Source organism: Drosophila pseudoobscura, chromosome 2 (assembly GCF_009870125.1).
Source record: "Drosophila pseudoobscura strain MV-25-SWS-2005 chromosome 2, UCI_Dpse_MV25, whole genome shotgun sequence".
Lineage (NCBI taxonomy): Eukaryota > Metazoa > Arthropoda > Insecta > Diptera > Drosophilidae > Drosophila > Drosophila pseudoobscura.
In genome coordinates, this window is record NC_046679.1 from 9,784,706 (window position 1) to 9,802,402 (window position 17,697).

General features: G+C 46.4%; 1 protein-coding gene across 2 annotated transcripts in view; it reads left to right on the plus strand.

The window, feature by feature from the left end:
* Mur89F (Mucin related 89F) overlaps nucleotides 1-17,664 on the plus strand; it is a 48,000-nt gene extending 30,336 nt beyond the window's left edge. Inside the window, exons 4-7 of one of the 2 annotated variants that reach the window (XM_033385917.1) lie at nucleotides 1,224-1,372; nucleotides 11,441-12,494; nucleotides 12,549-16,917; nucleotides 16,988-17,664. In XM_033385917.1, coding sequence (XP_033241808.1) covers nucleotides 1,258-1,372; nucleotides 11,441-12,494; nucleotides 12,549-16,917; nucleotides 16,988-17,275 — 5,826 coding nt within the window. In that variant the 5' untranslated portion in view covers nucleotides 1,224-1,257 and the 3' untranslated portion in view covers nucleotides 17,276-17,664. Of the gene's footprint in view, nucleotides 1-1,223; nucleotides 1,373-11,440; nucleotides 16,918-16,987 lie in introns of both variants that reach the window. The other variant, XM_033385916.1, reaches the window with a different exon arrangement.
* Nucleotides 17,665-17,697: the final 33 nt, after the last annotated feature.

The following is a 17,697-nucleotide window of genomic DNA, read 5'->3' on the forward strand; positions in this document are numbered from 1 at the left end:
ACATACACTTGGCCAACAACTTTTATCCACTGTGCCCGGCCCGGCCGGGACTTGCTCATAGTAGAAACTTTTGTCGAAAAAAAAATATAAGAAAATAACAGAAAACTATAATTATGAAGTTGACACAAAGTCAGCCAGTGGAGCAGGAGCGGTAGTAGCAGAAAAAGCGGCAGCAACAGCCAGTAAAAACGCAGACGACAATAATGACTGGGAGGACATTTGGCCAAGATGAGAGAGCGGAATTGGATAGGGGCAGGGAAACGGGACTATGTCGAGTCGTTGGCAGCCATGAATTCTATCAGAGAGGAAGCGAAGCACTAGAAATGCATAAAAGTCGGACTACATAAAGCGAGCGCAGCAGGACCACAGCTGACGTTTATGTGGAATGTCAGTGCGGGCTTAAGGCAAACTTACCAAGACAGAGACAGAGACAGAGGCAGAGGCGTTCAAGCCGCGACAGGAAAGTGGACCAAGTCGGAGTCACCGTCTTAGAAGTGGCTTTGGACCCAGTCCTCGAGCACTTGGCTTCTCGCTGCGGTGGTTGTGGCTAATCATAAATTCAAAAGCGGCAAAAGTGCAACAGTAGTAACAATTAACTTATTAAATGGGCTTTGGGTGCGAGGGCGAGCCAATGGAAGATAATGGCCCCCGGCTAGGGAAAGTGCTCTAGCTGACAAAGGATGTGAGCATGGAAATTGTGGAAATGAAACCGAACGAGGCGTGAAGATGCCTCCCAGCAGCAGCAGCAGCAGCAGCAGCAACAGGAGCAGGAGCAGGAGGCACATGAAAAAAGTGAGCAGCATCGGCGCGGAATGAAACAAGGGAACATTTCCTCATGCATTGCACCTTCCTGCTCGCTTTTGCTGGCTTCCTGCTCGACGGGGTAATTCATTTTACTACGGCAGCCAGCAGCCAGCAGCTAGCAGCCAGCACCAGAGAGGGGACCCGACCCCCATGGTATCTCTCTGATTACTTGAGACTTTTGCTAATTAGCGAAATTGATTTGAATTTTATGGCGCGCAAAATTGCCTCGACTGAACGATGGGGGGTGTAGAGACTATAATTGAAACTAAATGCCGTGCATTAAATTCACTCGAAGCTCTTAAAAAATCAAACGGTTCGGCTGGCGGAAGGAGGCAACGCCCCACGCAGTACAGGGACTGCCAGCGAATTTTCAGCAAATATCTCAACACTTCTACCATTTCTCGCCACTCTCTTTGCAGTTGTTGTGACATTTTTTTGGCAAAGCAAAACGCAATGGCGCCAAAGATGCCGCCATTCTCGCAGCTCGACAAAATGGCGACAAGGACATCCAGTTGGCTCTGCCGCCTGCTGCTCGTCAGCCTCTGCATTGGCGCCGCTGCAGCACGAGGTAAATATCCATAAACATTTATATAAATTCATTCGTTTCCCCACCGCCATAAAATACCCAACCCAACCCAACCCAGACCACACTCATAGATAGCTCTTACGGGATTCAAACAAAAATAATGCCCACGTACGGTGGGTGGCAGCCACTGCACCTGCGGCCTTTGGCTCTGCAAAAACTAATTATGTATCTGTCAAAATCGAACGAGCACCGCAAAAACATTGCTTTCCGTTTCTCTTTTTTGTGCACATCCTCAAGCGCGTATATATTACCAATTAATATAATAGTTCGCTTTAAAAATTGCAGGCAATTCAATTAAAATAATATTTTGTGTGGCTTTAAAAAACCCAATAAAATATAGAGTGTTTTATGGTTGGCAAGGTTAAATTAGGAAAAACTTTTGCATAAACAAATATTCAATGATTTTCATACCCAATATCCGTCAGATCCAGAACTAGTGTGTAATCAAATATTATTACTGTATAGACAAGAGACCTCTCACTTCTTCTTATTTAATGTACAATATCATTTAATGGTCTGAGCTTGAAATACAAAGATATTTTGGTTTTCCACCAATTTATTTTATTCTATATAAAAAGTTAATCCCAAACAGCAGCTCAATCGAATAAAACATGGCAAACCCAAAAAAATGGAAAGGCTGTGAAAAGGAAAAAATAAAATAACTGACGGACGGACGAGGGAAGGCAGACAAACACGTCGCTGACTAAGTTGAACAATTTAAATATCAGTTACAAAATCACACACAAACAATGTCACACCGAGCATTGATGCCTCTGTCTCTGCCACTGCCCCTGCCCCAGAGTGTGCTGCATGTGATAGCAGCAACAAAATCCCCCACTCAACTGCCACACAACCGCGACAAACCCACAGCCAGGAGGTAGGAGAGACAGAAAAGAGCGTGGAGATACATTTATCAAAAATAGTATTTCAGTTGGCGTTTGAAAAAATGCAATTGCATTCGGGGAACGGAACGTGAGCGGCCATAGAGGGGCCATAGAGGGTCTGAGAATCAGAATGTGGATGGAAGAGACCGGAGGAAGAGGTGCGAGCAATCATGCAATCATTTTATTGCAATATTGCGACAATTTTTATTAAAATTTTAGAATTTTCAATTTATTTAGCACTCGGGCTGGGGCATGGTCCTGCTCTGCTCTGGCTCCTGCTGCTCTCGGAGAGCAACATTTTGCTCTTTGATTTGTTGCAGTTGAGTGAAATTGGTCAGCAGATATTGGCCAGACCACGGACGGAATCTGTACGTGATTTGATTTCTCTTTACATACAAAACTCTTTCCGCCGAGTCAGCAGTATCAAAGTATTTTCACAATGTTGAGAATTTGAAGAATTCAAAGCATTTTGTTGGACATTTTGCTGCACATTTAAAGGATAACCTCCATTCTGGAAACAGTTGGAAAGTGAATTGCAGATCGATTGCCGGGTAATAGAGTTTAAATTGAATTGGCCATTTCATTTAGTTTTTTGTATGGTGATAGCTACACTGAAAATTAACCCGTGTGCGGAATTAGGAGACCAATATTTTGAGTCAATAGAGCCGGAATCAGATTAGTTTCGAATATAGTATTTCAAACCAGCAGATTGACTTTTTCTTAAGACTTTGTCACCTAAGAATCCCGAATGGTCAACATAAATAGCATTATTTTCAGGATCTGCTCAAAATCCATTGCAGGATTTGCAAACGTTGTGTACAGTGTATGTACTTTCCTGTTTATCAGCCAGACAGGAAACGGTTACAGAATACCAAACAAGGCGTGGCACATGAACAAGCCCAACGAAAGAAAATTCTAAATGGCAAAGGCAAAGAAATGGAAAAACGTTAACCTAGGCCCTGGTCCGATGGTTGCTTCCTTCGTTGGTTGGTCTGTCAACACGCTGATAAGTCTCTTTGCCATTCCCAGTTGGCCTCTGTTGCATCCTCAGTGCCTCTGTGCTTCTGGGCTCTGTCCTGCAGGGTCCTGCTCTGGCCCATCCTGCACTGTGTTTCACGGTCCCTTTCTGCCTGGCTGCTGTTGACCCTGGCAAATGCTAATTTTATTATGACAAATGCGCAGTCAGGTAAAAGTGTAGCGGAGACCTTTGGCTTTCGTTTTTCCCTGTGGAATCACAAGTCTAGACAACTCCAAAACTCACTCCAGGGCACTGCTGAATACAGCCCCATTTATAACGAACGCTAATCTAGGAACAATCTGTAAGTGCTTCCAGTCATTGGTTCGTTAAATTTGAGTTTATAAATGATTCTACCCCACTTATCCGTATAATCAAAATCAAGCTACCGTCTTACCCACAACAGCGTATAACTCACGCCCCAGATGGTCGCTCTCTAATTGAAAATGATCGCCTGCCTCCCCGTGCCAATTACCTGGAGCATCCATTAGCCAGGAGCCCCGGCAGAGTGCCCAGACTCTAACCTAAGTAGACACTTTGTTCAACAACGCCGACACGCCCCAGGGGCAGACTGCAGGAGAGCAAACAACTCCCAGAAGAAGCAGCAAATTGCCACGGGATGAAGATCTTGCAACCAGTTGGGCAGGCCTCTATGCATCTGCGCCTGCGTGCCGTCTCCATTCTCACCTTCTTCTCTGGCTCTGTCTCCCCCTCCACAGATGTCAGCTCTAATCTAAATAAGCGATTTGTCTGTGCATAACTTCTGCCTTAACCAGCACTCGCCAGACTCTTGGACAAGGATAGGCCTGCTTCACGGTCGCAGCTTTAGATACTCTTTCAGCTATACTTAAGACACCAATAAGACATGCTTCTTTAACGGCATTGCCAACTTCTTTGAAAGAGTATACTCTCCTATGTCAGGGTAAAACAACAGCAACTGCAACCCAAGTCGCCTGTGCAGCTGGAAGTTAAATAATAATTTGTATAATTTATACGAGGAACTCTTTTTGGTGGAAGGAATTTACAAGGCGATAGCTCCCTATGGCCTGGCCAACATATTTATCGGGTTGGGTTGGGGCGTGGAATGTCTCCTGTGGGGTAGGGGTGGGGACCAGGGGACCCGAGCATAAATAATTAACACGTGCATAGTTTGAATTGCAGTTTGTATCGTATCTGGTTGCCAGCATTTTTATGGCAAACTGTTGACTCTTTGATTGCCGAGTTGAAACTGGAGTGGCCTGGAGACTCCTATTCTGTTGTTCTCAAGCACTTCCGGAGTGTGCTCGAGTCTGAGTCGAGTCTTTTGTCTTTCACACACTGGACTGGGGCATTTCTTAGGAAGTTGAACCTGTCCGTCCGGTCCGTCCCTTTGTCTGGGCCTGCTTAGGCATTTGTAATTGTTAAATTGCTTATTCATGGCTTTGTTTTTCAGCTAAATGAATGTTAATGACCTCGGCGAGTGCTATAAATATTTGATAGAGCCGTGTGTTGACCAAGAGCTTTCAAAACTCAACTTGAACTTACGCTGTGCTGCCCTTACTGCAATGCGAGATGCGGTGCGGGCACACAACCTGCAACTGCAATTAGATTGCCAATTTGTGTATTGGAAATTGTTGCATGGCACACTGATAATTTGGGCCCCCCACCCCTCCACATGTATTCGTCAGATGTAGCTGAGGGACTGGAAATGGGAGCTTCTGGCAGATAAGTGGAGGCCAGCAAATATGTGGCTACTGGCCAGTGCTTTGGAAGGAATTTAATTATTATTCCTTGACCAAACTAATGCAATACAAAACTTTTGTCTGCCATAACCATAACCAGAAGCTTAACATCAACATATGCAGCCATATGTACACCAATGGACAAGAATTTAGTATCGAATCAAGTGACGCCTGCTGTGGTACTTCCCTTTGGGCCTCTCCTCTGCCGACTGTTCAAACAAATTCAACACATTGTCAGCTATTCATTTACCAAATGATCGTGTGTATGTGACTCCCTAATTGGCAGGGCACACCCCAGACCACACATACTTGCCCTCAAAGGTGGTAAGATAGTGGGTAAGATTGATAGATGAGAGGTTGCTCAAAATTAGCTAAAGTTTAGATGGGATTGGGTGTGGTATTGTTGGTGGTGGGGCTGGTTAGGAAAAGCTTTAGATAATATATACTGTTATACATTCAAAAACAGTCAAAACTAGTTTTAGATTTCCTTCTACTTCCCTGACCTTATCATATCCACAGACAAAGGAAACGTATTATATGATTCGGACTCCTTTACGAACACTGGACGCCGCCTTTAAAGCACTTTCCCACTCTGGTTTCCTCGTAGATGTTGTAATTGTTATTGTTCCTCTGGTATTGTTCAAGCTTAATTGAAAATATTGTGAATGCGCCGCAGTGTACTCGGCCTGGGCTGGGTGTTCGGGTGTACATATATATTCTATTGTTTGGGTGTGTTTAGCAACAGCCGGGAGCATCTTTGTGCGCCACTCTCTAAATGAAATTAATTGAAGACCCCCGGGCCATACACACACTCCCACTCCCACCCCCACCCACACTCCCATCAATTGGCAAGGAAAGTTGGATCATACATATGTAACTTTTTATACGCCCAATGGCTGGCGGCTATTGTTGCAGTCTTGCGGAGCCCTAGCCAAACAGTTAAGGGGGTAATAGGAGTGCGTCTGTGGTCGGCCATGGCGCCCCATTTCGATACGATAAAACAATGGCTTGCATGGTAAAGTTTTCTTCTCACATATGCTCGGGTCGGCCCCTTTAAGGTACAGCTATTGAGAACTTGTTTGAGTTGGTGGAAGTTGATGGAACTTGAAATGCCGCAATTCATTTGCCATGCAAAAGTGTCAAAAGAGACAGAAGAGCGCCACTTTCTAAAGGAACAGCCAATGAATAAATGAAACTATAACCAAGCTGTATGTCAATCGAAAGGAACATTGTTTAGGATTTGGGTTTGGAATTATAATTAATTAAGTATCCGCCTGCATTTCTCCACGCTGATCTTTATTTAAACTGCAAACTTTACTAAACATTAAGCCAGTGTAAGTCTTCGAAGACAGACATTAGAAGCGTAGGCATTGACATAAAATTGTGCGTGGGATTTATGCTTTACACAAGGTATTTATATATGTATGTTGTTGGCAGCACGAAGCTCTCCTAATGACATTAGCTTTCACGCAATGTGATTAACTGTCCTGGCAAATTGAGCAGCAAACAAAACATCAGGCTGCCCGACACACAATTCATTACACGACGACTCCTGTCCCCGGCATGGAGAGGAGGACCACGAACTACCTGCTAACACGCCATAATCCCATGCCAAGGACATAATATAAGCAGTCGGGCAGAAAGGCAGTCGGGCAACTCCAATGATAATAATGCAGCCCAGAAAGAGGTCAACGCAAAATGAAGTAACTAAGCAAGTCAGTGACCAACTGGCCAACAGCCAAGCCCACCGAGTGGCAGTATCCACGAAGTTAAGTCCTGGCTAAGACGGGCACGTTCCAGTTTCGAGGAAGCTATACACTGACCTTCACCTTTATGGCTCTGGGGAGTCGGGCTAAGGAGTCCGCCTACGCCATGCCATCCCATTCCATGGCAACCCATTCCCTCCCACCACTCCTTGTATAAAAGCCTTTGGCTCTGCCTTGTGCCAGTGCTTTCATCATAATTTCAGTGAGCAGTAACAAAATGGCCAACATTGTCTCAGCGCGTGTCCTTTTATGAGGCACATTGCCGCTGTAGTTGTATGTCTATATGCAATTAAATTAAATATTAAACTTAATTACACACAGGCAAACTAACACGCCAAGACAGAAGACGGAAGGCAGAAGCCAGGAGCCAGGAGCAACACAAAGGAGTAAGACCTCGCCAGCTCCTTGGTCTTCGGTCTCTGGTCTCTGTCAAATATGCCCAGCGCCAGGCCTCAATAATGCACCAAGGAATGTAGGGAATAATGAAAGTCAATTGTCAGTCAGGCCATCACTAGATTTTTGCGTCTTTAGTCTCGGGTCCTGGGTCCTGAGTCCACAGTCCACAGTCCTTAGTCCCTTGGTTCCTTGGCTCTGGGCAAAAGACGTTGCCATCGGCGCCCCTAACCGTAATGACAATGTTGCTTTCATTTCGTGTTCCTGGGTTCTGCTAATTGAATTCAATTTAATGTAGTTTAATTGAGACGAACGTGATTGTAACTAAAAGCGCTTTATGCTTAATTTACCGGCATGAGGGCAGGCCCTGGTCTCTGGTCCTTGGTACCCAGGAGCCTCCTCCCAGCTGCCTAACACGATGAGTGCTGGTGCTTCTAAATAGTTCAAATTCAACTTAATTGCAACAAGTTAAAGGCAATTCCCATCGAGATGGTTCGACCGATGGTGGAGGGAGGGGGCACGCTGTGGACAGGAAATTTAAATATTTAAGATTTTCATGGCAGCTGTCAGCAAGTTTTCTAACAAGTTTATCTAGCCAAGCCGCATCGGAATGAATAATGCAAAATGGTAATTGTGTCACACGCTGCGTATGAGTAATGACTGCCCAGTCCGGTACGGTACGGTCCGGCAGTCGATGCTTTCAAGGACGTTGCCAATATTAAAATCTGCTCGAGCGCAGCGCAGCGCGAAATTCAAATGCATCTGCCGCATCGCATTCGAAAGCAGTTTAGCCAAAGGAAAAATGAGTCCAAAAAAGGAAGAACCCCAAGCCGGACAGATGCCAGAATTAGCGCAAGGTTCACTCATCTTTTTTTACTCGTTGCAACTGTCAGAATTACGTAGCAGGAGAAGCAGCAGCAGCAATAGCTGGGTCTGGGGCTGGAGCTGACGCTGGAGCAGCTGTCATCTTAGAGAGAGAATGGCTAAAAACTGTCAGGCTGCATAATAAATTGAATTTCCTGTAGTTGGTCATTTTGCACCATGAAATTCGGGCGGGGCGAAACAGAATGACCTGGGCGTGGCATAAACATGCACTTGAAACTGAAATCCGGGCCGGGCCACCACGTACGTGGTCCGGCATGAAGGCAGCGGACAAATGCCACCAGAGGCAAATGAAATTACGGAGTTGCCAACCCGACGATGGAACAGCTAAAAAATCCAAATATCCTATTTACAACTTGCCACTACATAGCCTTCGGGGAATTATCCAGCCAGCAGAGCTGTATCTGGTCCTGGCTGGTCCTCGCTGGTCCTGGCTGCTGCTGGCTGGTGTGATAGAGTGAGAGATCCGATTAAAGGATGCGGCGACAACTGAAGCTTGGACAGATATCAAACTGCCAACTGACATTTGAATTTCACTTTTTTGTAATAGCAATCTTTATTGCATCATGTTTTTGCCCTCACTCTCAGACAAGGTAATAGAATCAAGTCGTTAAAACCGTTATGGGATAATGCGGAGGGTTTAGAGAGAAGGAGATTCATCCTGATCAGCAACAAACAGGTTCTACAGGATGGGAATGTTCACACCTATAGTTTTGTATATCCTTTTCGTATGTTTTATAAGCCTTCTTTTGAAATGTATCAATACTTTCGGTTCAAAATAAAAGCTGAATTGTGATAAAATTTAATCAAAAGAAATGGTTGAAAAGAAAAGACACCTTCTTGATTAAATTTTCATCTGCAAAGTCAACCAATTTAAAAAATAGAAATGCTTTTGAGCAACGTCAACCACAAAATGCCTGCGGCTGCAGGAGGGTAAAAAAAAAGGAACTGAATCGAGCACAAAATATAATGGAGAAACTTTTAATAACTAATTAAGCGACATTTGCCCTGCCTTCTCACAACAAACTAACCGACCCCAGCCGAGCCCCGCCCCCAGGGCCAATGGAACACTAAAATGTCCCCAGTTGGCATTTTGTGTGTCAGCAGCAGAACCGAGAAACCTTCGTAACAAATAACTATAAAAAGAACCAGAAACAGAAAGCGAAAACGAAACTTAATTACAGTTGGCCATTTAAGCAGATTTTCCAGCCACAAAACAGAACAGAGCAGCGCAACGTTTACAATTTATCAAAATAAAATTTAAATGGAGCTCTGCGGCGCTCCAAAACGAAGGAAACTCCTTGAGAGTTGGCCAAACAGAAAACTCCCGGTCATTAAATATTTAGCTATCAATGAGAATTGACGGCGAAAGTATATTACTATTTGTTATACAGTGTCCACGATAATTGTGCCTACGGAGGTCGAAAAAGATATCCCAGACAGCAGGAAGCACCGGGGAACCGAATGTTATGCCTTTATAACTACATTTTCGTAAACCGTAACGTGCTTAAATGTTGAAAATTGAAATTTTAGTGCAGCAACCCTAGGCGCAAGGTGGGTGGTGGTTGGGTGGTTGGGTGGTGCGTGGCATTGGCATATCCAAAACTATTTGCGGCCATGCTCTGCGGTCAGATTGTGGCTAACCATGTTACGCCCGTCTCCTGCTCCTGCTCCTGCTCCCCAGCTGTCTGCACCCAGCCCCCCGCGTGTGGGAGGTCTGGAAGTCTAGGCGGTAGAGGAATTGGGTGGGTGGAGGGGGGGTCAGAGTGGGACAACGCATAAGTTTGTGGTCGCATGGCCGCGCTCTCCTTGCGTTTCATTTTGCATAAGTTCTAAAGTACACATCATATATAATTAAAATCGTAAAACGGTCAATTTTCCCCCAACAAGTGGAGAGCGACGACAAGGATACGGATACACTCCAGGCCCACTCGTACACCCTTCCCTTCCACGGCCTCTATCTGTGTAATGGGTTTAGCATTTTTGGGCTTTCGTGTACAAATTGAAACTTTATGTTTGTTTGCCCACGAGCAACCATCCAGCCATCCAGCCAGCCGGCCAGCCAGTCCCTGTGCTGTGAAGCGTTCTGTTAAATTAGTTTACTAGATTTTCGGTTCCGCTCTGCAAGGGGGCTTTAAAATTCAAATTTAAGGAGTCTTCAGCGAATACAAAATATATAAATACTTCAAAAATGCCACAGGTCATCTTGGTTTAATGTGGAATTTTTCATTCGTTTCTAAACATCGCTCCATCTCATCTTCCTATTGCTTTGGCTTAAAAATATTAACGTTGTTCCTGCTTAGGCACATTTGGTATAATTAAATTTTATGACCATTATATTTGGCAATTTTCATCGGGAATATATGGCTCCGGGCCATTTGAGCCATAAACCATTGGCCAGGCTCACATGCTCCAATAATAATAATAATAATAATGTGAGGAAGAGAGAAAAAACGAAATCAAATATATCAGACTGTGACTGATGTAAATTTATGCCTAGACCCGGTCTAATTTTTAGCCGAGCGTTTACAATTTTTCCCAGCAGAACGCCCCGCTCTCCCTCCCCCGATTTACATGCCGCAACAGCAACTCGGTCGGGCACCACACAACACTTACCAAAAAGAGTCGGGCAAAACCACTGTAAAGCTGAATGAAAACATCCCGAAAAAAAACCAGGCCCCGCACCACACACACCCACAATTCATTTTCAAAATGAATTTGTTCCGCTGTAACGGCCATAAATGCATTTAAATTTATTGGAAGGCAGCGCCGGGGCACGAATAAAAACAAAGCCAACAAAAAAGAGGACTCTCGCACATTGAATGACAATAAATTATCAATTTTATTTTGACAGCGCTAAAAATCCCGCAACGAAAAACGAAAGACGAGCGCACACACAAAATGTCAAACGAAATTGAGCAAAATATATTTACATACATATGTACATATGTATGCACCTATGTATGTATGTATGTACATATATAATAATGATTGCAGATGCGAGCAGTTGTGACAGGAAGTTTCAGTTCAATGGTTTGTTCCAGCGGGCGATTACAAATAGGCTATTATAAGGGTTATGATACTGGTCCTATGAGGTCGCATTCAAATATAAATGGTCGAGAGTCAAAGACAAATAATTATTTCCAAGATTAGTTAATTGCATTCAAAATACCTACCTTCCTACCTTCATTCTGCAACCAAACGGAATTTGGTGCCCGATAGACACTGCACTGGCGAAAAAGCTTTCCACACTCTAGAATTGTGTTCTCAAAATACTTTTTCTTCTTTAGCATACTTTTTTTCTTGCAGTGTAGATAATTTAGTCGCTTAATCGAGCCTCTCCGAAAACTCAACTAACTAAAACGTTCATCCCCTGACTTTTATTACAGACATTCCATCTTCATCAATCCGTGGGAGCTCGCTGGCCCAAAGCGTGGACGTGGCCTTCTACTGTCCGGGCGAGGGTCTGTTTGCCGACGACTATGACTGCCGCATCTACTACCGCTGCGAGCAGCGCACGGAGCAGTACATCCGGCCGTATATGCTCGCTTGTAAGGAGAACACGGTCTTCTCGCGCACCCTTCGCATGTGCCTGCCCCCAACGATGGCCGGGCGGGACGAGTGCGTGGACCAGTTGAACGAAATTGACGGCAGCATGGGGGCTCTGGGTGACGGCTCGGATGGCTATGATGGACTCGTCAATGATGGCCAAGAGGATGACCATAATGCGCTGCTTAACGGTGCCGTCACACCCGCCGCCAATGAGCTGCGCACCTATGCGACGGCAAATCAGTTGCCGACAAATTACGGCCTGACAGGACTCAGTGGTGTTTCGGTCATATCCTTCTCGAGCTCCAGCTCATCATCTTTACGCGCCGCGGTGTCGGGGGAGGAGGGGGCCGATGAGGTGGTGTGCCGGGATGATGGATTTATGAGTGATCCCAGTGACTGCACCGTGTTTTATCGCTGCATCTCGAATGGCAGGGGCTATAATAAAATCGGTTTTCGCTGCTCGGACGGCACAGCCTGGGACGAATCCCTACAGTCGTGCAACCATATGTTTGATGTACGTGCTAATGGCGGGTGCCACAATCAGGCCCAGTCCGAGCCCCAGAACGACGGCTATTATGCAGGCCAAACATCAACACAGTCATCGCAGTCCAGCTATCAGAACTCCACGTCGTCGTCCAACATGTCCAGCAGCCAGCAGAGCTCATCGACGAGCTCCTCGTCCTCCCAAAGTTCATCCACATCAAGCTCTAGCTCGAGCTCAAACCAGGAGTCGTCCACGTCGAGCAGCAACCAGCAATCGAGCACGGGCTCCTCGAATCAAAGCTCAAACAGCAACCAAAGCTCGGGAAGCAACCAGTCCAACGGAAGCTCTAGCAACAACCAGAACCAAAGCTCAGGCAGTAGCCAAAGCTCTGGCAGCAATCAAAGCTCAGGAAACAACCAATCTTCGAACAGTAATCAAAGCTCAAACAATAATCAAAGCTCTGGAAGCAATCAAAGCTCTGGAAGCAATCAAAGCTCTGGCAGCACTCAATCCTCCAGCAATAATCAAGGTTCTGGCAGTAATCAGAGCTCGTCTAGTGGTTCCAACAGCTCATCCACCGAAGGTGGAGGCGTCAACAAACCCGCACCCACTGAATGTGAGGATGAAAACACCTACATACCGGATCAAAAAGATTGCGCCAAGTTCTACAGATGTCGTCTAGATGGCAATGGAAACCTGGAGCAAGTGCCATTCACCTGCGGACCCGGGACTGTGTGGAACCAAGATGAGAAAGTCTGCGATTTACCTAGCGAAGACCAAAAGAAGAAATGTAATATAGGATCGGGCTCTGCAAGTGGCCAGCAATCCAGTGGCAACAATCAAAGTTCCTCATCGAGCGGCAATCAATCGGGCAGTTCCAGCAGTTCCAGCAATAATAATCAATCAGGCAGCAGCCAGGAGAGCACTACCGCATCAGGCAGCAATCAGCAATCCTCCAGTAATCAAGGCTCATCCAGCAACCAGTCATCCAGTCAAGGCAGCAATCAAGGCTCATCAAGCAATCAATCTGCTAATCAAGGCTCATCTTCCTCGTCCACCTCCAACAATCAGCAGAGCTCGACTACTTCATCCACTTCCAGCAATCAGGGATCATCCACAAGCACTGAAAGTTCCAGCACACAAGCAACTTCGACTTCGAAGCCATCGAATCCCGAAGGCGAATGCAAGGATACGGAAACATATTTGGCTGACAAGACAGATTGCGCACGATTCTATCGCTGTGTAGAGAATGGTAATGGTGGTTTCGACACGGTACCCTTTGACTGTTCGCCGGGAACGGTTTGGGATCCCGACACCAAGGGCTGCAACCATCCAACGGATGTGCAGAAGGAGCAATGCAGGGCTATGGCAAGTGGTAGTGGAAGTTCGTCCAATCAAGGATCAAGCAGCCAGGGATCTTCTAGCCAAGGATCATCGTCATCTTCTAACCAAGGATCATCGTCTTCCAACCAGGGCTCTTCGTCCTCTAACCAAGGATCATCGTCCTCCAACCAAGGATCATCATCTTCTAACCAAGGATCATCGTCTTCCAACCAGGGATCATCGTCTTCCAACCAGGGATCTTCGTCCTCTAACCAAGGATCTTCGTCCTCTAACCAAGGATCCTCATCTTCTAACCAAGGATCATCGGCTTCGAACCAGGGATCATCGTCTTCCAACCAGGGATCTTCATCTTCCAACCAAGGATCTTCGTCTTCCACCCAAGGATCATCGTCTGCTAATAACCAAGGTTCTTCTTCCTCAACCGAAACTTCCAATAACCAAGGATCTACATCTTCAAGCCAGGGTTCCTCCTCCAACCAGAGCTCTTCTTCATCTACAGAATCCAGCACTCAGGGATCATCATCCTCTAATCAGAGTTCTTCAGAGTCATCAACGTCAAACCAGAGCTCATCCTCATCCACCGAAGGTTCTTCATCTACAACGACAACTCAGAAACCGTTCAAGCCAGCTGAAAAGTGCGAAAGTGAGGAAACATTCCTTGCGGACAAAGAAAACTGTGCCAAATTCTACCGCTGCGTGGACAATGGCAAAGGTGGATTCACGAAGGTATCGTTCACCTGTCCGCCCAACACCCTCTGGGACCCAGAGGCCAACAGCTGCAACCATCCCAGTCAAATACAAAGCCAGCCGATGAAATGCAAAAAGGTCACAGGCTCAACATCATCCAATAGCACAAGTTCCACATCCTCTTCAACAACGGGAGGTTCCACATCCAACAGCGGTTCCTCGTCGAACCAGGGCTCCTCCTCTACCAGTGGTTCCTCATCAAATGGCGGCTCCTCCTCTGGCAATGAATCATCAACCTCATCATCCTCAACGTCATCATCGACAACCTCTTCATCCACTAGTAATAATAATAACAATCAGGGGTCATCTTCATCGACCTCTAGCAGTTCGAATCAAGGATCAAGCAGTAGCGGCAGCAGTAGTGTGGTCACTAGCCCCACTCCATCAAATCCCTCAGAGACGTGCACACAAAATGGACAGTTTATTGGGGATCAGACGAACTGTGCAAAGTTCTATCGCTGCGTGGATAACGACAGAGGTGGCTTCAGCATGATTCCCTTCACTTGCGGTCCTGGCACGGTCTGGGATGCTCAAATCCAGAGCTGTAACCATGCTTGGGCAGTCAAGGGATGCGGTGGCTCCGCTACACCTTCGACGACACAAAGACCAACCACAATTTCAACTTCCACAGCCCGACCTTCGACATCTCGACCATCATCATCCACAACATCCACGTCCCGACCTTCCACATCGCGTCCTACCTCATCGGGACCTACCACATCGCGACCAACGACATCTCGACCATCATCATCCCCAACATCCACGTCCCGACCTTCCACATCGCGTCCTACCACATCGGGACCTACCACATCGCGACCTACGACATCTCAACCATCTCCATCCTCATCCACATCTCCACCAACTTCGACGAGCTCCCCCAACACCGATGGACAGTGCAGGTCCGAAGGATTTATGGCCGATCCTAACAACTGTTCCAAGTTCTATCGTTGTGTTAGCAATGGCAAAGGTGGCTTCACTCAGATACCTTTCCAATGTGGAGCCGGAACTGTCTGGGATCAGGACCTTCAAACATGCAACCACAACTTTAACAACTGCAATACCACAATAACAGCAGAGAGGCCTCCATGTGAGACGACAAACGAGACAACGACGACCGAAGCATCGACCCCACCGACGACCACAATGATCCCGACAACACCCTCCACCACAACGGAAATAACGACTACGACTATTTCCCCGCCAAGCACTACCACAGATATACCCAGCACAACTATGACATCAACGACGGGATCGGGATCAACTGGCAGCACAGAAACCTCAGAGCCTGTAACTACCACGATGAACCCATCCACAACCACGATGAAGCCGCTGCCAGCTGGTACGGAATGTGAGGGCGAGGGTTATATGGCTGATCCCGAGGATTGCCGAAAGTACTATCGATGCATAAACGCTGGCAACTCCTACAGAAGGTACAACTTCACATGCCCCCAGGGTACGGGATGGAACGAAGATGTCCAGACTTGTGATTACATGGCGAATATACCGAGGTGCTCAAAGTTACCGTCGACGACAACGGAGCCACCAACCACCACGACCACGATTTATACATCCACTACACCAACGGAGACGGAGAGTACGGTGACTGAGAGCCCTAAGGAACCTGAGACGACACCAACACCCAAACCAGAAGGTCCACCTACAACTACAGGAACTGAAAAACCCACCACAAAACCAACACCGGAAACAACCACAGGAACTGAAAAACCCACCACAAAACCAACACCGGAAACAACCACAGAAACTGAAAAACCCACCACAAAACCGAAACCGGAAACAACCACAGAAAGTGAAAAACCCACCCCAAAACCTACCCCAGAACCAACCACAGAAACAACCAATGTTTCGAATGAATCAACAACTACTACTAATCAAGAAGATACGACTACAACATCTAGTCCAGGCTATAAGCCCTCCACTACCACCGCAGAACCAACAACTACCAATATTCCGGAGCCAGAGCCAGAAACGAACTACAACTGCACCGCAGAGGGCTTTTTCGCTGATCCCGAAGACTGCAGTCACTACTATCGCTGCGTGGATGGTAGCAAGAATGGGAAATATCAAGTATACAGCTTCAAATGCCCCAACGGTACAGTGTGGGATACGTCTGCAGACACCTGTAACTACGCGGATCAAGTGTCGGGAAATTGCTCTAGCTCTACTACAGGATCACCCACTACGACTACAGTCTACCCGGAGGAGACCACTGAACCGAGCACTACTGGATCCACCGAAACGACGACCCAGTCACCAAAGCCAGAAACGACAACCCAGTACCCAAAGCCAACCACGACCCAGTCATCAAAGCCAGAAACGACAACCCAGTCAGAAACCACGACTTCTACTTCCCCGATCGACACAACAACTACTGGAACAACTGAACCCACAACGACGGAAGTAATCACAACTACTTCATCTACCCCATCAACTAGTTCGAATGGCACTCAGCCATGTCCCACCACAGGCCCAGGACAGAATTTGTACGTTTGCCCCACCGGCTTCCGACGCCACCCAGAGAACTGCGGCATGTTCTATCAGTGCAGCGAGAACGCGGACAGCAACGACCTGAACATTGTGGTGTTCCAATGCCCCAATGGAACAGTATACCAGGACAAGTCGTGTAGCTGCGGCAAGCCCGAGGCGGGCGACACCTGCAACAAGGGTCAGAAGAGGACTAACCCCAACCTGTTCGAGGACCAAACGCGTCGCCAGAATATGGTACGTCACCGTTACTCTCCTAAGCATTTTACAATATTACCACGGCCTTCTTTTTTTTCTTTACGAACAGATACAAATAAGCACCACATCTCCACTTTGTCCCGACGAGGGACACTTTGCCCTGAACGAGGATGAGTGCAGCCAGCTGTTCGTCAAGTGCGGCTACTCGGAGCAGACGGGTCGCATCGAAGGCCAAATCTACCGCTGTCCGCAGGGCTTTGCCTACTGGAACGTGAGTCGCCGCTGCGAGCCAGCCAGGAAGCTGATGAACTGCACCCCCACCACCTACAATGTGGGCGGCAACGTGCCGCTGGAGTGGCTCAACATTGGCCATAGGCGTCGCAGTCTGCGTATTTAAGTAGTATTAGTTTAGTTTTTCTAAAAGATCCGCAATTGCTTGCTGCGCCAGCGTCATCGTCCGAGGTGAACAGCTGGCGCAGCAAATGATCGGTCAGAAGTGTTAGATTAAGACGTAGGAAAATTACAGTACGTTAAGCTGGGATTAATACAAAAATATCTGGTGTCGGTAAAGTTAGTGATTGGCCAAATCACACAGTTGATGTGCAAGCCCTGGGATTTACATTATCATTTATGTAGTGTTTAATGCATTTCAATAAACTATTTTTTTTAGATTTCTTTCTACATTTGACAGGCAGTAAATAATAATTGTACTCACATATGTATATATTTGTAAACATATGTACGTCCAGAAAGCCATATACATATATCTAAGCTATGCTTAAAATTTGTAATAAATATAATATAAAGAAAATTATGTCG